We start from the raw sequence: 20,812 nt of genomic DNA on the forward strand, positions 1-20,812 counted from the left end.
GAAACGCTTTGTCCATAAATTTCGTCTAAATGGGGTAAAATAGTAATTTAGTTGACTCCGTTCCGGGCATTTGGTTACTCCTTTTAGAGAAAACCAACTTTGGAGGTGGTATCACCAATCTCCCGGGCGCCGGGCCAAATGTCCTATTTTACATGCACCCGCTGAAATTGTCACAGTCAGTAGGCCGAGTGAGACGAGCTTGGCGGCGATGATCACCTTTGACTATGCTTGGAGAATGGTGGTATCACATGACTTGGACAATATGGTGGATGGGTTGAAAAAACGAAAAATTAGGAAGTGACAAGAAAGACGGTCTTTTGTGATGGTAAATATACCTGATCATCCGATTTTTGACTCCCTCACTCTCCCTGTTCAGCATAAACTATATGCTTTCGTTTAATACTTATTTGTTCACAGTGAGAGGAAGGATGTACATGTCCAAACGGTCAACCAATGCTAACTCCTCCCCCTCCTCCTCCCCCTCCTCCTCCCCCTCCTCCTCCCCCTCCTCCTCCAACGTTCGTCGTTGTCACAGGGCAAGTGAATCTTGTCTTTACTTCAAATTCTTATTTTGTTTCTAGCTAGTTACAGCGTCGATCAAGATACAGATCAAGTGAGAACCAAACAAGAAGAGATGGATTTTCTAGCCGAGAACAATCTATGTGGCCAAACTATCTTACGACTGACATCACGTGGGAATGCTATCATTGCTGAACTTCTCCGTCTTTCTGACTTCATTCCACCAGTCTTCAAACTTGAGAACAAACAAGAAGTTGCCAAATATGGGGACCTGATGAGTGACTTCAGCTACTTCCAGAGTGCTGAATATTTTGACAATAGAATAGACTCTAGACCTGTAAGTTAATGTCTCTACATGTATCATGTAGGAGCCAGTTTTCGCGGGTCTTATCACTAAGTGCAGATTTACTAGCTTCCAGCGATTCCATACACGCAAAAGCTTATTTATTACGAAATTTGAGATCAATAACGAAATATCTGGGGTGCTGCGTGGATGTTTTAAGCGTGAATTAATCTTGAAATCGCTCACTGAAAGATCGATGCAGACCAAAACAAATCCGAAGCGGCTCCCCCATTTTCGCGGGTATTGCGCATGCGCGACTGATTGTTGTGTTTCTGTGTGTAGTGCATGATCCTAGGTATTGACCCAGTGTTTTGAACGTAATTAGAGAATTGCTTGCCTGTTTAGGACGCATTTTGGGCGCTTTCTTTGCGGAACGAAATGAAAATAAAAAATCAGAAAATTTCTTCTCTGGAAACGAAGTGACGCGCGAGAAAACGGGAAAAAACGGGTTTTCGCGAAATTGGGGATGACTCGAAATTGGGGAGCAGCACCATACCTTGCAAAGTAGTGGTTGCATGGAAAGCTGTCTCTTTCGATGTCAACAGTGCTGGTGCTTAGCCTGTTTGTTGAACTTATAATTGTTTAACTTTGATAACTGATAATTCGAGCTTACTATTCTTGGGTCACGTGTCCATCCTTGTTATTAAAATGGTCTTTGGTAATGCGGGCTGTATCTTCTGCTATTCTCAGTTAGTGCCAATCAGAAATGAATTTAGTTTTATTGCTGCATATGAATTTTGCATCAATAAACATTCCATGTTTCAAATTCTTTCTAATAGGAGCTGCAAGATCTTGATGAAGAATTTCGAGAAAATCACATAGAAATACTGACAAGATTCTACTTGGCTTTTGAAAGTGTTCACAAATATGTTGTGGATCTTAACAGGTAAGGTTTCTGCTGAAAATATGTCATGTAGTATTCAACTTCATTTTGAGAGGGACTTAGCAGACGTCAGGGAGTCAGATTGGTCACCGTCTAAGAGGTTCCCTTGTGTGAAATCCTTTAAGTTACTTTATACTTGTGAAACCTGAATGAACTGCAGTAGTAGTGGTACATGATTTTACAGCCGCTTTGTTGAGTTGTTGGATATTTGGAATTATTTGATGAATTTGTTTCAGATTTTTGGAGGATCTGGAAGAAGGTGTCTACATCCAACAAACATTAGAATCGGTCCTTATGAATGAAGATGGAAAACAGTTGCTGGTAAATAGCTCTCATTTTATATCATTTCATTTGTCAAGATTATGAAACCTGTTCCAGCACTTCTTGGGTAGTTCACTTTGACCAGTGGTCAACTGGGATCAGGAACTTTGGATTTTACTCTGATAGGAGTCCTGAACCCCTTTGCAATGTAGATATTTTTGCGTCGCAAATCAAAAAAATGTTATTTATTTCACAAAAATAACAATGTACAAAAGTCTGTCTGATATTTTAGTGGCTTTACCCCTGTTATACTTTATTTCCAGTGTGAGGCATTGTACCTGTATGGAATCATGCTGACCATAATAGACCTGAAGATAGATGGTGCTGTCAGGGAAAGAATGCTGGTATCATATCACCGATACAGGTAAGTCTAAGAAAACTGTTTGCAAGGTGACTTTTGGTCATTTTGATCAATGGAAGTGTCTTATTGGCCTTGTTTTAAAGTCCCTACTGATTACTGGCATCTTTCCTTTTTTGTGGTCCCAGTTAATTGCCGGAAAAAGGCAAATCATTTGTACCTCGCCACTCCTGTTGCACGAATAAGAAAGAAATATTTCATTTTGATACTGGCACTTTATTTTTTTGTCATCTTGATTTCAGTGCTCAGAATGCCTCTTTCAACTCGAATATAGATGATGTGTGTAAATTACTACGAAGTACAGGCTATTCCAATATTCCCGGAGCCAAACGACCTCCAAACTATCCAGAATCATACTTTGAGTAAGTTATTGGGGTTTTTTAAAATGTACTGCATGGCTGCATATAGGGAGGAAACATAATCAGATATACAGTATTAAGAACCTTTTGTCCAAAGAAAAGTAAATCCAGAATATAATCTTGGGGGATATTTGCATTATCTCCACAATACAAAGTTTCCAAAGCAATTTTGACCAGTTGTCCAAAACAAGTTAGTTTCAAACTTGGCATTTACAACTTAAACTTGGTGTTATGTTTACTTCTCTTAACTGCATGAATAGCATCAAGTTAAAGTCAATGCCTAGTTAGTGACTTAACTTTCTTTGAACACCAGGCCCTGACGAAGTAAAGAATAGTTGCTTTTCTCTCCTCTTTGCAGTAGGGTGCCAATCAATACCACATACATCAATATGGTGATAGGTCGTTTACGGTCTGACGACATCTACAATCAGATCCACGCCTATCCCTTCCCAGAACATCGAAGCACTGCTCTGGCTACCCAGGCCGCTATGCTGTACATCATTCTCTACTTCGCACCTAAGCTTCTACACACCCAGCAGGCAAAGATGAGGGAGATTGTTGACAAACATTTTCCTGATAACTGGGTACGTATTCACTTGGGTTTGCTTCCTTGAATTTGTCAGTATGTTAGTAACTGCAGCGACACACGCAATGAACACCCTAGAGCAAATTTCAATGGAAGAACTGAGTCAGTAAACTTTCTTTCAAATGTGTGAAGTGCTACTCATTGTGTGCGATGTACTATACATTTTGTCTTAATTTGGACAGTTTATAATTTGATTACATTTTTACATGTCTAATATCAGCTGTTTTCAATGTTTCAGGTTATCAGTATCTACATGGGTATTACAGTGAACCTGCTAGATGCATGGTCACCCTATAAGGCAGCGAGTACAGCTCTCAACAACACTCTGGATGCGGGAAACGTCAAGGAACTAGTAAGACCAGATGAATATCAATTTTGTTTGGTGTTTCATGTTTGTGCGGTTATGCTGAGCCATCAGAACAGAATATCACCTTGATTTCTTGCCGAAACTTTCGAATTAGGGGTCTGTTTCGGTTACTCGAAAGAGATGCAAGAGACAATACACAACATAATACAGTGTATAGCTCTATCAAAGTGGGTCACAGCCTTGAATTTCAATGAAGAAAAAAAACGCAAGTGGTGAAAAACTAAGTCCGCGACACCATGAATTTGTAGATTGAAGTCTGACAACCCGAAAATCATTTCGTTCCACAGTCAGTCTGTCAAGTTGATAAAATGAAATCATGATTCAAAACAATTCGTTTCATGTTTTCCTTTGTCTGTTTTCAGTCGAACAAATACGCAGCCAAAGTCGAGAAGTTATTGCCAATAGTTCAGCAGTATCTCAAAGAGGGCGTCCTACAAGACGAGTTCATACTTGACAGCATTCCAAAGCTGATGAACGTGCTGAGAGAGTGTAATGTCACCATACGTTGGATGATGATGCATACCTCCATGCTGTCAGCTAGTGAGTAGTGATTCCTCTAGAGTTTTTGCTCTGGTGATCGTTTGTTACGTGCTACAATGGTTGGGTGCCAATTGGTGTTATTGACCAAGACACTCTTTGTTCAGGCAGGAGTCCATCAGAAGCTGATTCAGACTAAGGCACCTACTGTGGCCTAGTAATTCCAGTGTTAAGCTGAAAAGTTTCGAACTGAAAACTTTTTGCAACATAAAGCAATATTGCCATGTTTGTTGTTTCAGCTGCGGATACCAACAAAAGATGTCGCCAGCTGCGTGACCAGGTGATAGCAGAGAGCAGGTACAGCCCTGGCACTCTGTTTAATCTTCTACTCAATACTGGCCAGTTCGAATTCAAATTGAAAGAGGCAAGTAACTTTCGAAACCACTTTTTCTTCTACAGTTCAGATGCAAGAAATCTCAGTCTTATATCTCAAGCAATCAAAGTCACTTGCCCTAGGTAACAAGCTATCTGTCGGATTTAGTGTCATACCTAGAATGTTCTGGTCAGTTTGACACTACTCTCCTTCACCACCAACCATGCAGCTCCTTCTGATATTATACATGTACTTGAAGATTGAACTTTCCGTCACTTTGTCCTTTAATTAGATGTTCAAGCGTATGCTCTCGGAGAAACAAAACAACTGGGAAAAGTTCAAGAAGGAAGGCAGTGAGAGGATACAAGAATTGAGCGAGGTGTTCTCTGGAACCAAACCACTTACCAGGGTGACCAAAAATGGTACGTTTGTGTCATTTCAAGTAGATTTGGACTTATTGCTTTAGTTGTGGCTTCCATCAGTGTTGTTTGCTGCAGTGTCTAGTTGTCACCAATTATGGTACAGACTCCAGGCATGCACACTTTTGTTCTAGGACATAATTTGAGAGTATTATGGAGTAGTATTTTAAACTAAACCTAGTGTGATGTTTAATACCCTTTTCAATGGTGACTTCTGCTTCTAAAGGTCGTGCCTTGAAAAGCTCTAAAGTGAAGTTATTGATGCTATGATGTAGTTTGCTGTTTTTTCCAGAAAACCTCCAAGCATGGTTTGCTGAGATGGCCAAGCAGATTGACTCCCTGAACTATGATGATTCAACATCTGCCGGCAGAAAGATTGTCCAGCTCATACAAGCTTTGGAAGAGGTAAACCACTGGGCAGTCTTTCAAAGTGAGAGTTTGAAATAAGGCAGCTTCTTGCTCAGAGATGAAGTTTCTCAATGTAAGAAGTTAGGTTTAATAACTAAGTATTGATATTGGAGGGGAAATTTCACATTCAGTGAACAGGAAAAGATCAATTGCTTATAACAACCCTTCCATGCTGAGTTAATTTTAAGTTTCTGAGAGAAAAGTACGACAAGATGAGAGATTTTCAGATGACTTCATTTTCAATTTCAGGTTCAAGAGTTTCATCAGCTTGAGACGAATCTGCAGGTGATGCAGTTCTTAGCGGACACCAGAAGGTTCCTTCATCAAATGATACGGACAATCAACATCAAGGAGGAGGTGCTCATCACCATGGAGATAGTGGCTGACTTGTCGTATGCTTGGGTCATTATTGATAGGTACGTCATGAGAAAGTGGGGGTTGATGGATAAGAGTTTATTGAGAAATTCAGGAACATATTTGAAGAACTTAGAGATATCCAACCTGTAGTGTTCACTGAGGAGCCCAAAACAGTGCAGTCTTCGGTTAAAAGCTCAGCTCAAAACCCAATCCTCATCATTTCATATGTATTTTTTTCTATTGCAGCTTCACCAACCACATGCAGCAAGGAATCAAACGTGATCCATCTCTAGTCATCAAACTTAGGGCGACATTTCTAAAGGTAATACAAAAGTAATTTCATTCAAAGCTTCCATACTTATTTCATCCAACTGATTCCCAAATTTTTACTGTGATAACTATAGCATGAATGTTTTAAAATGATCACCTAGTGATTGATATATGTGGTTTTATTTCAGATGGCGTCGGCTCTTGACTTGCCCTTGTTGAGGATCAACCAGGCCATGAGCCCTGATCTTATGAGCGTCTCGCAATACTACTCTGGTGAACTGGTCGCTTATGTCAGGAAGGTGCTACAGGTAGGCCAATAAAATACACACACTTACTGTACTCAGTTAAATGAACTTTGCACTTGTGAGCATGGCTTGAAATATACTCTTCTAGTTATTGCTTGGGTCATTCCTGCCACTAGGATGTTTGATCTCGTACCATATCTGTTTGTTGCTATGAATTTTGGTGCATGAAGATCTTTACACAGCCTGTGTCTTAGTGCCCAGATTATCAGCTTGAGCTTAGCTCGGACATCTCCCATATGCATGAGGCCTAGGCAGACAACTACAACAATATCACCATACCAATGACTCAATACTGCTTTCAGTATTGCTAACACATAATCAAGCCCCTTGTGACTCTATACCTCTTAAATGACTGATTCCTTGCAGATTATTCCTGAATCAATGTTCGGCTTGCTTGCCAAGATCATCCAGATGCAGACGAACCAAATCAAGGAGTTGCCCACGAGGCTGGAGAAGGATAAGATGAGGGACTATGCTCAGCTTGATGAGAGATATGAGGTAAAGACATTGTTTGGGGCAGGCCTATTCTAGAGTTCTCGAGTTTGCTTATGTTCTCTTTTCCCCCATGTTGACAGGAAAAAATGCTATCTCAGCTGTGCGTGCGTTGAGTAAAAATCTTATTGAAGAGGGCAAGTAAAAGATCCCGCATAGGTGGACAGTAACCTATAGTTGACTCCATACCTCCAGCAAAAACCCAATAGAGTAACGACGCCGGTAATGATACGATGATTTGAGACATCCCGTAGAATAAGCTGTAGAGATGATTACAATTTCAATTCTTATTTCAGGTGGCTCGCCTAACTCATGCCATATCTGTCTTCACAGAGGGAATGCTCATGATGAAGACAACTCTTGTTGGAATCATCAAGGTAAGGAACGAAAATCTGTTTATTTGTAATTAAAACTGTCTCTTTTCCAATCAGATCATAAGTCAGATGCTACTCCGTTGTTCCATAATGCTCGCCACACTGAAATTTCTTTCAATTTTGTCTCTTAGGTTGATCCCAAACAGTTGCTTGAAGATGGTATCAGGAAGGAACTGGTGAAACAAGTGGCACTTGCTCTCCACCAAGGACTGGCTTTCAACCCAAGAGCAAAGCAAAGTGAACTAGTACCAAAGCTGGAGAGACTAGGAGCCACCATCGATGGATTTAGACGATCCTTCGAGTACATTCAGGACTATGTCAACATCGCTGGCTTGAAGATATGGCAGGAGGAGATATCCAGAATCATCAACTACAATGTGGAACAGGAGTGCAACAGCTTCTTAAGAAATAAGGTGATATTTATAATTGAGTCAGTTTTGAATGTGTACTTCCGTTGCCATGTGAGGAACAGTCGGGATGTCTGATGTAAAAAAACAAACAAAAAAATCTCTGTCAAAACACATCTTCTGCTATTTGATAACTTATTTTCTGTGTCATCCCCAGGTGCTGGATTGGCAGAGTATATATCAGTCGACTGCCATTCCAATTCCCAGCTTCCCGCCCATAGATGCTTCGGTCAACTTCATCGGACGGTTAGCGAGGGAGATATTACGAATTACGGATCCAAAGTAAGTATTTTTGGAGGAATATATCTTGCAGTCTTCCTTTGACCAATTGTTAATTTGATGGTTTAAAAAACAGATAAGATACATCTAGAGGTTCTGATGGTATGCAATCATGTAATTCTGCAAGTGTAACCCACCAGCATTTGTTGTTTTTAGCTGATTGAAACAGTTGCTTTGACTCTGCAATGTTTGCATTTCAGGCTGACTTCTTACATTGACCAAATGAACAGTTGGTATGACAACAGGACGAAGCAAGAAATAGTCAATTTGAAGATATTCCAGTTACTTGAGGTAAACAAAGAAGTCCATGTCTTTACCAGAGTTGGCTGGAGTACCAATCTCTGGAGGAACTAGCAGAGTTTTTAAAAGCTCTAAACAGTTCTTTAAATGTGACCTAACACCAAGATAATGAGAGTGCCAGTGCCAAAGAACACACACAATCAGTCGATATGTAACCCATTGTAGCCTTGACATTGGCGATAAGATGTCGTAACATAAACTCCTGTGATATGCTATACCACCCAGGTATGCGTGCAGAAGAAAAAGCTGACAATCTTGCAACCATTTTTCCATACATGTAGAAATTTCCCTTGTAGTGTACATTGAGGTCACTGCTACTATTTGTCCCTTTTTAGCGAAGTGTGGGAACATTTGGCCTGACAGGTCTGGACAGGCTTATTAGCTTTATGATAGTGAAAGAGCTGCAGACCTTCGAAACCCTGCTTCAGAGGAGTGTGCTCCGAGAGAAGCCAAACCAAGAAATGTTTGCAGCCTTTGGCAAGGCACTGTCACCAGTCAAAGGTCTTGTGGGTGAGTTTTGACGCAGTGTATTTTCAGTTAGTTCATATGTTCAAAGCTGCTGAATAGTTATCACTACTGTACGTGAATATCATGACGGTAAATCTCAACTGTGAAATGTTGTAGTTCACAACCAGTCTTGCCACTTCACCCGGATTTGAGATCCAAGAAGGTCTACATGTAGTTTGTCAGTGTCATTCCAAATAATTTTTCAATGTCTGCATCCATTTTCAGCCCAACCACAGAAGGTTTACTCTGCATCAATAGCCAAAGCTGTGAGGATATGGCCTCCATTCTTGGACATTATACTAAAGGTAAGAAGAAAAAGAAGGACATCTGTTAGGAATCATAATATCCTGAATTGCTCTGAGCCGGATTTTACAACTTTCTGACTGCAGTTGCTCCCTTTGGAAGGTGTAAGATTTATATGTTGGAATTGTTTGTTAGAATTCTGCAACCTAACATGGGGCTTGAATCATCTCATAAACTGGCTTTTATGTGGCCTTGAAATGCTATATTTTGGGTCAATTGTCACCACAGGCAATTTCACCATTTCATGATTGACAGTAAAACCTCATGCTCTACTGTACATTGTTACCTTGCAGGTTGGTCAGTTACAATTGCTGAGGAGACAGATCGCCCACCAGTTGAACACATCCTGTAAATTTGATTCAAAATACCTATCGAGTGCACTGCAGGCATTCAACTCGTAAGTACTGGTATATGTTATACTGTGTTGTCGTGTCTAAGCCGGTTGAGCTCCATTTGTTACACATATGTCTATTGCAGGTTTGATAGGCCTTCTGTACAGACACACCTCAACGGACATAAAAACGTTGATAGATTATGTAGGTTCTTTAGCTTTTATATTGGTATTCATTGGCTATTGGGCTGCCTTATCATGGCAATATTCAGTAGAGGAGTGGACAATCCTATGTACAAATGCGTTTCCTTTAATGAAACGATGATGATGTCCATACAAGTTTTATTCAGCCTTGGGTAGGTGAAAATGTTACCACTGGTTTGCCAAGGAGTGTACATGTATGTAGCCAGAACGCCAAACTCTTAATGATGCTCCGAGACTTGCCTAATTATCTTGAATGTAATCTTTCTAATGGTATACCATTTTGCACCACTCCCTTTTCATTTCGTTTCCCTTGCCACACCTTGTAACAGTACTTGTATTTTAGGGCTGTACTTGCCGACATTGAACATCACTACCAGGACCCGTCCCTGCCATACCCCAAAGAGGATAACCCATTACTGTACGAGATGACCTCCTACCTGGAGAATGCCGGCATTAGTAACCCTCTAACAAAGGTAGGTCCAATGATGGCAACCAATTTTGAAAGTGAGTTCTGCTTCCATGTCACTATCTGCTTTCTTTTAATCCCTAAGTATCACAACAAACTTCATGGATGGTTACATTGTCTGGTTGTCTCATTTTAGATTTACATCACAACAAAGAAATTACCATTCTTTCCTCTGATCGTGTTTCTGATGGTCATAACACATCTTCCTAAGCTAGTATACCAGAAAACCATAGGTAAGTCTTGGAGAGCACTACTTTTTCCTTGGTCCTCGTCTAATGATTATCAAGGACAACTCCCCGAAAGAGTGTACCGATATCAGCTTTATCCTCAGTTACTTTATTTGCACAAAGAGTTGTCTGATTGCTTCATTTCCTCATGTCAATCTTCTTCAGGGAGTATGGTTTGTAAGAAAGCAGCGGATCCAATAGATGGCCCTCCGTTTGTCGTCGGGATCATAACACTACTAAAGCAGCATCACTCAGACAATCTGAACCATTTCTTCTCCCTGCTTGGCCAGTACATTAGGTCAATGGTAGAGACAACACAGGGGTAGGTATTTACTGGTATTTTTAATATCATATCATTTTCAAAAACCTGACACAATGGCCAGAACTAGCAGCCCCGAGGGAGGATTTCTGGCCATCGGGAATCTGCATTAAGGACCAGCTTTGTGGAGTCCAAAACAAAGTAATACGGGCAACAGCATTCATCACAAGAACAGAACTGTCCATCTAAGATAGAGAAAGCAAAATATTTAATGATGGGCACAATGATTACTGACATTATTGCATAATCACATCACTATTGTCCTTTAGATCAAAAGTTCCAGAGTTCTCACAAGATGTTATAAACACCTTAGTATTCCTGGAAGACTTCACATTTTACAGTGGACTCCCGAAGAAGGTACGTTATATCATTGAATGAAACCTGTTATTGCTCTCTTGTAGTCATGGGGAGTACATGATATCAGTGGAGCCTCCCTCTGCTACGAGGATATCCTCTCTATTGAAGACAATAAGTTCTATTTAATGGTCTTGGCGTAGTATCGTATTCCTTCCAAATTCAAATTGTCCAGAACACAGAAAGCGCTTCCCTGTGCAATGTTGTTCTTGCCATTTGTTTGCCATTCAAGTTATAATGTTTCCTGATTAAGCACAAATATAATGATCTATTTCTCTATTTTTCTCAGATGGTGGAGGGGTACATCCCTGCATACATCCTGGATGAATTCAAAAGCCTTGGTGGAGCGCAGTGAAGTCGGATTCCTCAACAATGATGGGCTACGTGGGCAAACCAAATTGGATATTGACATTTGCCTGATTGAAATGAAAAACCACTCATTCCTATATTTAGGACTGTTGACAGAGCTTGTGCTAAGTGTGTGAAATCTAAAAAGCACACTGATAAATACTGTATACACTTGCTATAGTTAAGAGTTGAGTTAGGGTAGGCAGTTAATGCGAGTCTGATATATTCAAGGTCTGGATCTGTTCACTAAACATGCATTCTAGAGTAAAAAGTTCAAAATATGACTTAATTAATTGAAAAGAAGAGTAAGTACCAGTCCTTTGAATTATATGTACATGTAATATGTTTTCATTAAAAGAGAGCTTTGAGTGTAGCAAAGAATGTAAACAAATAGGAGATCACATACAGTTCTGCCCCTGTCATACTGTGGGATCAGGAGCAACCTCTCTGGATACAAGGGCCTTGGTTGGAAGTTGCCTTCAGTCCGAGGCTGATATCAATAGGTGAGGTGGTTTGCCTTGACTTGGAGAGGTTGCAGCTGAATCTACAGGGTGTCTATATACTTTTGTTAATTGATTTTTGTATCAGTGATTGGTATTGTATTTGTACAATTGTAAATAGAAAAACAAATCTTATTTAATACGAATTTTCATCAAGTTTTTTGCATCAGGTGTCAGTTGCAGTGATTGTTGACCGGGACTTGTCTTATCTGTATGAAAAATACAATTCATAAATATATACACCTAAGGCACCTGTATATAATTTAGGTGTCGGTAACAAGTGTTCAGGGGCATACCATGTCTGGTAGTTGTGCTGCCCTCTGTCGTGATCATGATTGAAAAAAGTGGTTGTGGTATGTCTCCTGAGATGGTCATTTGGTTGTGGTATATCCAGTTTTTTGGATTTGAACCAGTCTATACTGATACTGCTCATGACATGTCTCCCAAGCTTGTTGTGACATACTGCTCATTATTTGCCTCCCAAGCAGACCACTTTATAGGTTTGAAGCAGTTGTGACAAATACTTGTCATGTTATGTCTCCCAAGATGTCCAGTTTATGGATTTGACCTGGTTGTGACTGCTACTGCTCATGGCATGTCTCCTAATATGTCTGGTACACAAGATTAACCGGGTTGTGACTCTTCTTCTGAGCATATCACTACATCCTCAAATTCTTAGGTTGGTGGATTTCAGGAATTAGATTGAGGGATTCAGGTTTTTCTCCATTCCATCTTCTTCGGACTAATACTGCCTGTGCTCAGTCTCCAGAGATGTCCAATTTATGGATTTGAACCAGTTTTCACTGATACTGCTTGTCATATGTCTCCCAAGCTGCTTTGACCTGATGGTTGTGAATTAGACTTATCATGTTATGTCTCCAAAAATCTCCAGTTTGACTTGGTTGTGACAAATACCGCTTCTTGTACGTCTCCCAGGTGTCTAGGTTATTGCTTGAGACAGCGCAAGTAGCCCACTTGACGTAGCTCATGAACGTGTTAGTCTGCCTCAGGTCCGAAAAATACCTCTTGTGCCACCAACATGGGAGACCAGGGACCGAGTTGTGAATGATAGGGTGCGTACTATTCCCACTGCTTCACCAACCACAGGCCGTGGGAGACAGAGGCCAAAGTTGTGAAAGACATGTGGGGGCTGTCCCTCCACAGCTTGTAAGAGACACAAGACAATATATCCCCTGCTTCACCAGATACAGTTTGTAAGAGACATAGGATTTTACGTCCTGCTTCAACAGGAAATGGTTGTGAAAGACAGGGGACCAAGCTGTAAAAGACCGGGGACCATCACTTCTTCTACACTAGTCACTTATTGTCAAAGACAAAGACGTGGGGACTCCATTCCGCCTGCCACACCAGCCACAAGTTGCTAACGACAGCCGGGGTCCGTAGCCTGTGAAAGATAGGGGACTATAACTCCTGATACACCAGTCGCTTGTTCTGAAAGACAAGGGTCTATGCCACCGGGCTCGCCTTCACAGCCGGAGGTTGTGAGAGACAAGACACTATGATTCAGGTGTCACCAACTAAAGGTTGTTAGTGACGGGAAACCAAGTAAGTTGCGAAAAGTCAAGGAACATTGTTCCTGCGGCACCGGACGAAAGCTGTGAAAGACAAGGGACTATTCCTCTCGCTACACCAGCAATACGTCTAGAAAAAGACAGGCGACTATTCCTCCTGCTACACCAAGCCGAAATTTGTGAAAGACAGAGGGTTGCACCTCCTGCTACACAAGCTAGCTATGTGTTATGCGAGACAGACCCTTGCTCTTCTCATTGCACAAGAAGCCCACTGATGCTTGCCGCCTGGGACTTTACCTCCTGCTTCACCGGCTACCGGCTGTGAGAGACATAGACCTTTTTTTTCACCAGATGCAGGTTGTATGTGACACAGGACTTTGATTTCTGCTTCACCAGATACAAGACAGGTGACCTAGATGTGAAAGGCCGGGCTTCCTCCTGCTGCACCAGTCACAAACAGTTAGAGACATGAGACTATTAGTATATTCCGCCTGCAATACCGGCCACAAGTTGCGAAAGACAGGGAACTATTCCTCTTGCTACGTCAGTCCGCGGCCGGGGTCCGTAGCCTGTGAAAGAGAGGGGACTATAACTCCTGATACACCAGTCGCTTGTTCTGAAAGACAAGGGTCTATGCCACCGGGCTCGCCTTCACAGCCGGAGGTTGTGAGAGACAAGACACTATGATTCAGGTGTCACCAACTAAAGGTTGTTAGTGAAAGGAAACCAAGTAAGTTGCAAAAAGTCAAGGAACATTGTTCCTGCGGCACCAGACGAAAGCTGTGAAAGACAAGGGACTATTCCTCTCGCTACACCAGCAATACGTCTAAAAAAGACAGGCAACTATTCCTCCTGTTACACCAAGCCGAAATTTGTGAAAGACAGAGGATTGTACCTCCTGCTACACTAGCTAGCTACGTATTATGCGAGACAGACCCTTGCTCTTCTCATTGCACAAGAAGCCCACTGATTCTTGCCGCCTCGGACTTTACCTCCTGCTTCACCGGCTACCGGCTGTGAGAGACATATACCTTTTTCTTCACCAGATGCAGGTTGTATGAGACACAGGACTTTGATTTCTGTTTCGCCAGCTACAAGACAGGTGACCTAGCTGTGAAAGGCCGGGTTTCCTCCTGCTGCACCAGTCACAAACAGTTAGAGACGTGAGACTATTAGTATATTCCACCTGCTACATCAGCCGCCAAAGGTTGCGAAAGGCGAGGAACATTAGTCCACAGGCTTAAAGATAGGGGATTGTATCTCCTGCTACACCAGCCACCGGTTGTGAACGGCAGGGGACCACGTTGTGAAATATAAGGTCTATTCATTTTCCAACACCAGTCGCTTGATGTGAACGACAAGAGACACTACCGGTTGTGAAAGACCGTGGCTTATGCCAGCAACCTCGCCAACCACAAGTTGTGAGAGATCAGGGAGTGTTACTCGGGTGTCACCAACGACTGTGCGGTAGCAGTGTATCTAGCAGGACGGAATCGGTTGTGACTTATACCTTAGATGACCCTCTGCACATGGACTGTGTCGTCGCAGAGTTTTTAAAAGTGTGGAATCGATTGTGACTACCTTAGATGTTCATATGGAGACTCGTTATGAACTCTGTAATATCGGTGTAGGTAGCAGGACGGAATCGTTTGTGACTTGTACATATGTACCTTACATGTTTCTCTGGGACAAACAAAGTGATAGCTGTGTCCCTAGCAGTGTGGAATCGGGTGTGACTTGTAACTTGAATGTTCCTCTGATGACACATGGGCGAATTGCATCAAAGCAATGTTCTTTTAGAACTCTCTGCTTTCGGTAACGCCCGTTCTAGGCGTTATCAATGACTCAACTTATTAAGAAATTGGCATGGTCGTCAATTTTCCCACAGTCATCGCGCGTCGACTGGTCAAAGGCCTGGCATATTCGAATCTCCCATCTTCCAACTTTCCTTGGCCCTTGCTTGCTGAATAGGCAGGCCCCAGTTCTTTGCCTCAGTTTGAGTTGTCAGAAGAAAATGTCGATACCATACTGCATCATATTTTCTAATCATGAATAAACAACTATTTATCAATTAGTTTTTGGTGAGTTTGGGAGACATACCACGAGGAATAGTCCCAATCTGTAACAACTTGGTCCCTGTTTCCCGCAGTTGATGGGTTTGAATTGGTTGTGACTGATACTGCTGTTGGAATGTCTCCCAAGTTTTACTAGTTCGACCTGGTTGTGAATGATACTCCTCGTGGCATGTCTCCCAAGGTGTTAAGTGTATGGGTTTAACCTGGTTGTGACTAATACTGCATGTGGTAGTCTCCCAAGATGTTCAATTGGTAGTTCAATTGGATGGTTTGCATGATGTTCAATTGGATGGTTTGCATGATGTTCAATTGGATGGTTTGCATGTGTGAATATTGTTTATAGAGCTGATAATGTCCTTGTTGACACTCAGCTCTCAACTCAAAGCTGTAATGTTATAAGGCGGTGTCCTTTATGCAAATTAAATGTCTTTGTCAATGATATGGCAATATCGACAATGACTACAGATCTCTAAGATCTAGCTGCTAGACTCCCGGGGCAGGTCATTGTGTCATCCTATATAATGGGATCTCCTTACAGTGAGAGACGAGGCCGGCCTACGCGTCCGGAGTGTAGCCAACTCCATGCGTCCTCCCACATCAGATGTTGTCTCGTTAATATCCGTTTGATGAGATCTGGCCAATTTGAGGTTAGAGTGCAATTATCATTATCACCTTGGTAAGTATCCATTGTACATGTCTTGGGCAGTGAAGACAAGTACCTCAGGGATACTTTAATGTATTTTCGTTTTGCTATTCGCTTTTGAACTGGTTGTGATTTGTCTCCAAAGATGTTCGGCTGGTGCAATACTGGTTTGAACTGGTTGTGACCTTGACAGATACTGCGTTGGAGTGTCTTTAAGTGTCAGGATAGACTATTTCTTCATAAACCACTCATATTTAGTATAATAAGTCTATATATTAATAAAAGATACCACGTTTTTTTCGTCTTGAAGTAGATCAGTATGTCAGTTACTGTACTTGGTAATCTCACCACCCCGAATTAAACTTTAAATGAGACTTTACCACGATGTGTTGTCCATCTCTTTCATTTGGTCTGTTTAACTGGATCCAGTCAATTAGGTGAAATCGATTTCAGGGGTAAGTTGTGGGTCAAGAAAGGGTCCATATCATTCTTTCCGGACATTCTGCATGATTTTTCCCATTCTCTTAGTAGCTCCGACCATTTTAATTTCCAGCAAAGGACCACTTTCGTTTTCTCCGCGGCCATATTGTTGGGTGTGTAACTATATTATAAAAGTTACAAGTTTTCGAAGCAGAGACTGTTGGTTTATTGGTTTATTGCACTGGTTCAGACTGATTACACGTACATTTGTACATATGTACTTTTGATTGTTAAATTATAAAGAATAATGTGCAAGGCGTCAAATTTTGTATCGTTTTGCAGACTGCTGGAGAACATTGTAGAATGGCAGAAGCAAGACCACCGCCAGATGACCCAGTAAGGCAAGTAAATGTAAATGCATCAGCAATAGATCTAATTAATGAAATCCCTATGCGCATGAACATTGAAAACCTTTCCTTTTCTACAGGTCATCTGAAAGAGGCAGTGCTGGGATCCAAAACAATCCACCCCTTTTCAATAGAGATCTCCTGGACGGACAGTAATCTCAGACAGCCACACAGGTTTAGCCACAGTATTGCCCATATGTGGCCACCTCTGGCAAAATAATTGGGCCTGGTGTGGCACACTACAACTCGCCCAGATCTGGCGTAGTCCGAGCCCGACATGGCCCACATCAACAAATGAACACTTGTACCGATTTGGCACCTGGTATGGATATGGCATCCCCCCCCCCACACGTGGTTCAAAATCTCCCGTTTATGATAAAGTGGTAGTTTGGAGCTCTTGTCCCGCTTTAGATTCTATCAGCGTATTTCAACTTCATCAGACATCCTTCCACAATAGGTTCAAATCCTTAATAATTAGCTGCTACCTTCTTCTTGTAGGCATCCAGCTTCACCTGAGGATGAAAACCAAAGTTTAAGAGATGACGCTATTGCAAAGTTTACTAAACTGCAAGAGTTTCCATCGTAAGTCAAAAATCATTTATTCATATTTAAAAACAAAGTACGCTTTCCAATCCTGAATAGTGTTTTGAAATTAGTCGTTCGATTTGTTCATATCCCCGAGGCTCAAAATGTTCTTGAAAGTGATAGGTTTTCAATAGGCAACTTACTGCTACATTTTCAAAATATAGGTCAATGTGACCTACAATTTAGGTGCAAATAGGTCAAGTTATGAAATTCCATGTCGTCCATGACCATTTCATTTAGATATCTACAATCCTCTGAAATACGGCTTCAGTCGACATTTGTGTTTTTGTTTGCAGTGGACATGCCAACGTTTTTCTTGAATACTGTAAATCCAAAAATATTTGTGTCTTTTATTTTTGCGGCTTTGCACTGACAGATAATCACAAAAATATATGGCCGCAAAAAAGAAAACCTTATTGAAATTACTGTCAAATGCTCAATTTTTTCAAACTGTGAAATAAAATGGCAACGAATATTTCTGGGTTTACAATAATTCATTTACTGCATCACATATCTAATTGTTTCAGGTTCGCAAAACAGGATGATACTGGATGTATGGGAGGATTACTGTCAGCTGCTCTACGCCTGCTCAATGCAAGTGGTGTGAACGACGAGCACATCAACGACATCATTGCTGGTATAGGTAAGTTTACCTCCACGGTAATGGTTGAAATTTTCACACCATGCTTCAAAGGGAATAAATTGAACGAATTCCTCAGAACCACACTCATTCTATTTATCACATGTTAATGGGAGCTTCTGAAATGTCATGAAAAATCGGTGTATCTACCACTTGCAAGATTTTAGTATTTATTCCACTTCACAAGTTGCTGGTATAACTGACATATCGTTGCAAGGTCCATGTTGGTATGTACCGACAATGAAAGAGCAAACCTCACCTTGTTCTTAAAATGAAGTCTTCATTAGTTGTTCTTTTCTTTCAGTAATAGGAGGGTATGTGTTTAAGGGCTTTGATTATCTGCACAAACTCTGTGCAGTTGGGAAGTTTGCTCCATTTAAAGATAAATTTGATTTTGTCAAAATATGGCTCAAAAGATTGGAGCAAATGGAGAAGAAGATTACTGGTAGATTTGAGGAACTTGAAAAGCACTTGACAGCAGTTTCGAAGAAAGGAGAAGACAAATTTAGTAGCCCAGACTGGAAACAGTACCGGATTGAACTAAAATTTATAGAGGATGACTTGAAAGAGTTTGTTCAGATTCTTGATAGAATTAGGGATACACCAGGGTTAAATAGCTTCTGGGTTCATTTTGATAAGAACGATGAAAAATACATCAAAGAGTGCATATGCTCTAAGAAAGCCCGGTGGAAGCTTTTTCGTTGTTCTTCTTATGTGGTGTGGGGCGTATTTGGCCTTGGTGCACTAATAGTGCTGCAACCGAGTAAAATCATGATCGCTGCTGGTGTTGCAGTATTGGGTACGTTAGGCCTTGGAGTATGGAACCTTGAGGGGTATTATTCAGACATTGATATTGAACCAATTTTAAAGAATCTACATGAAACAATGAGATACTTTGAAGGGAAGAAAGAAGATTTTAAGTTAAACCAGATGAATAAGAATGCAACGGTGATGATGGAATCCCTGGGACGCTTCATGACATCTATGGAACATCCTATGGACCCCAGATTCCAACCAAATATACCAGAAGAGGTGGATAATGACGATGAAGAAGGATTTGGACTTTGATTACACAGCTACATTTACAGCTATTTCACTGCCTGAGTTATCAATGTCCACCTTCTTCACCAATCATTACCGGTATCAGATATGTACAAGCGTAAAAATTCACTCATGTCCCAATTCCAATGTGCCACCACAGATGTAAGATACTCTCTTTTCAAGAGTTCTTGTATGTCTCTCTACGGCAGCCCAAAGCTGGATTTGGCTAACCCCCAAATACAGCGTGTTTACACTGCCAGGAGGAAATGCGTTCATATAGTTATGGGCATTTCACCCAGAACCCACAACAACCATTTTTCCGCAATTATTAATGATTATGACATCACGATTACTCTTGAAAGGCGTCTTATCAACTTTGTCCATAACTCCAATGTATCTTCAAATGTGTATTTCTGAAATTATGCACCCAGATGGTACTTGCGGGCAGTGGATCGTCTGTGGGCAGATCCCTGACTTTTATCTGTGCAAGCCATCTAATATCTAGAAGAGATCTGGTTAGAAGGACATTTTTACGATGTATTGTGCCGTCGTCAAACTTGGCCGTTCAGATTCAGTTGCTCCACATGAGAGATTCGGGTGGTGGATTCCTAGCAATCGAGGAGATAAATGAGATTGGAATATCTATGTACATCTTAGGTGATTTCCTTGGTTGATGAGAGTCTACTGCGAGAGTGCCTCATGTGGAATGTGCTAAAATTCATATCTTTTCATTAATTTACCTGTTCATAGCTAGCTAGAAATTTGAATTTATTGTAAATAGTTGTGGCTCTATAATTTTTGTCAACGCACTGCGTTTTCACTGTGCACTTTGTGTATTAGCATGTATTTATTATACTTTGTACGAATAAACATACATATACGTATTGTTTTGTTTCAGGCCCAGTGAGATGAATTTTACTAACTGATATCTCCGAGCTCTATTTTATGTATTAAAACTGTATTTGGCCCTGATAGGGATTCTTTTGAAATCAGCCATTTCCGTAAGTCTTTAATGAGAGGACATTGGAATAAAAAGTGAAATTCATTGCCAAGCTCGTCATTATTACATTTTTGACACTTTTGATCATTGGTGGCTGCAACAATTGAATAAGTATCCGACGGTAGCTTGCTATTTGATGTTATCTTTTAAAAGCCCCCTCTTGTCAGAATTTGGTACTGAGTGCTAGTGCTGTATAGTATTGCTTCTACATTCATATATACATCTATTATTAATTCTTGATTTTATTTATACTTTTGACCATGTCTTGTATCACGATCTGTGCGCTTGATAATAAACACCTTATATCTAAACCTTTCTTAGTCTTGCATTGGTTGACAAAATGTGCTTACCCAGGGGACGTGAAAGGTAAAAGGGGATCATTAGAGAAGATCAGACAATGGTGTCTTGAAGCGCCCGTTTATTTTCTTCTCAAATATGGTTGGCATTGTTCCATGGCAGATCCTATCCCAGCATACAGCGGCACAGACAAACCAAGCAATGTTTAAACCAGCACCTCTCCATAAACAGGGTGACTCATAATAAAATCCCTCCCAGCCGACACTGGAAGAAAATGTCTCCGATTTCAAAGTTTTGCACCCCCTTTTTCACCGACCGCAACATGGCTATAACAGTTACTACGTATATAGTCAGTGCACTGGATTACAACTACCTTTTTGTGGACTGAAGAAATTGGGAAAAACCATTCAATCAGA

The 20,812-nt window shown here is 41.0% G+C and overlaps 2 protein-coding genes across 4 annotated transcripts; both read left to right on the forward strand.

Moving 5' to 3' along the window:
• Positions 1–195: 195 nt before the first annotated feature.
• On the forward strand, positions 196–11,896 carry LOC135486344 (WASH complex subunit 5-like). 2 transcript variants are annotated; one of them, XM_064769061.1, is made up of 28 exons: positions 198–325; positions 582–856; positions 1,642–1,748; positions 1,982–2,066; positions 2,330–2,430; positions 2,667–2,786; positions 3,142–3,367; positions 3,608–3,721; positions 4,099–4,276; positions 4,513–4,637; positions 4,879–5,008; positions 5,298–5,410; positions 5,663–5,829; positions 6,017–6,092; positions 6,229–6,348; positions 6,712–6,843; positions 7,134–7,214; positions 7,343–7,624; positions 7,776–7,900; positions 8,098–8,188; positions 8,533–8,707; positions 8,930–9,009; positions 9,301–9,404; positions 9,886–10,015; positions 10,145–10,241; positions 10,401–10,557; positions 10,824–10,911; positions 11,198–11,896. In XM_064769061.1, exons 2-28 carry the CDS (start codon positions 635–637, stop codon positions 11,261–11,263), a joined length of 3,492 nt encoding a protein of 1,163 aa, XP_064625131.1. In that variant the 5' UTR covers positions 198–325; positions 582–634; the 3' UTR covers positions 11,264–11,896. The 2 variants fall into 2 exon arrangements, with proteins under 2 accessions (XP_064625132.1, XP_064625131.1); XM_064769062.1 differs by lacking the exons at positions 10,145–10,241; positions 10,824–10,911; positions 11,198–11,896 and having other exon boundaries at positions 196–325; positions 10,401–10,551.
• A 4,059-nt stretch (positions 11,897–15,955) lies between these two features.
• On the forward strand, positions 15,956–20,391 carry LOC135486035 (uncharacterized). Of its 2 annotated transcripts, none has more exons than XM_064768499.1 (5): positions 15,956–16,039; positions 16,769–16,827; positions 17,332–17,415; positions 17,946–18,061; positions 18,363–20,391. In XM_064768499.1, the coding sequence occupies exons 2-5, from the start codon at positions 16,790–16,792 to the stop codon at positions 19,124–19,126; spliced, it is 1,002 nt and encodes a 333-aa protein (XP_064624569.1). In that variant the 5' UTR covers positions 15,956–16,039; positions 16,769–16,789; the 3' UTR covers positions 19,127–20,391. The 2 variants fall into 2 exon arrangements, with proteins under 2 accessions (XP_064624569.1, XP_064624568.1); XM_064768498.1 differs by lacking the exon at positions 15,956–16,039 and adding an exon at positions 16,221–16,461.
• The last annotated feature ends 421 nt before the right edge of the window (positions 20,392–20,812 follow it).

The sequence above is a fragment of the Lineus longissimus genome, chromosome 4, assembly GCF_910592395.1.
Source record: "Lineus longissimus chromosome 4, tnLinLong1.2, whole genome shotgun sequence".
NCBI lineage: Eukaryota > Metazoa > Nemertea > Pilidiophora > Heteronemertea > Lineidae > Lineus > Lineus longissimus.

Bases quoted from the DNA above. Each gene is read 5' to 3' on its own strand.
- LOC135486344 (XM_064769061.1), top strand. From the start codon at position 635: ATGGATTTTCTAGCCGAGAACAATCTATGTGGCCAAACTATCTTACGA. The intron at 3,368-3,607 runs GTACGTATTCAC...TCAATGTTTCAG, and splicing joins AACATTTTCCTGATAACTGG to GTTATCAGTATCTACATGGG. The intron at 9,010-9,300 runs GTAAGAAGAAAA...GTTACCTTGCAG, and splicing joins TCTTGGACATTATACTAAAG to GTTGGTCAGTTACAATTGCT.
- LOC135486035 (XM_064768499.1), top strand. From the start codon at position 16,790: ATGGCAGAAGCAAGACCACCGCCAGATGACCCAGTAAG. The intron at 17,416-17,945 runs GTAAGTCAAAAA...TAATTGTTTCAG, and splicing joins AAACTGCAAGAGTTTCCATC to GTTCGCAAAACAGGATGATA. The intron at 18,062-18,362 runs GTAAGTTTACCT...CTTTTCTTTCAG, and splicing joins CGACATCATTGCTGGTATAG to TAATAGGAGGGTATGTGTTT.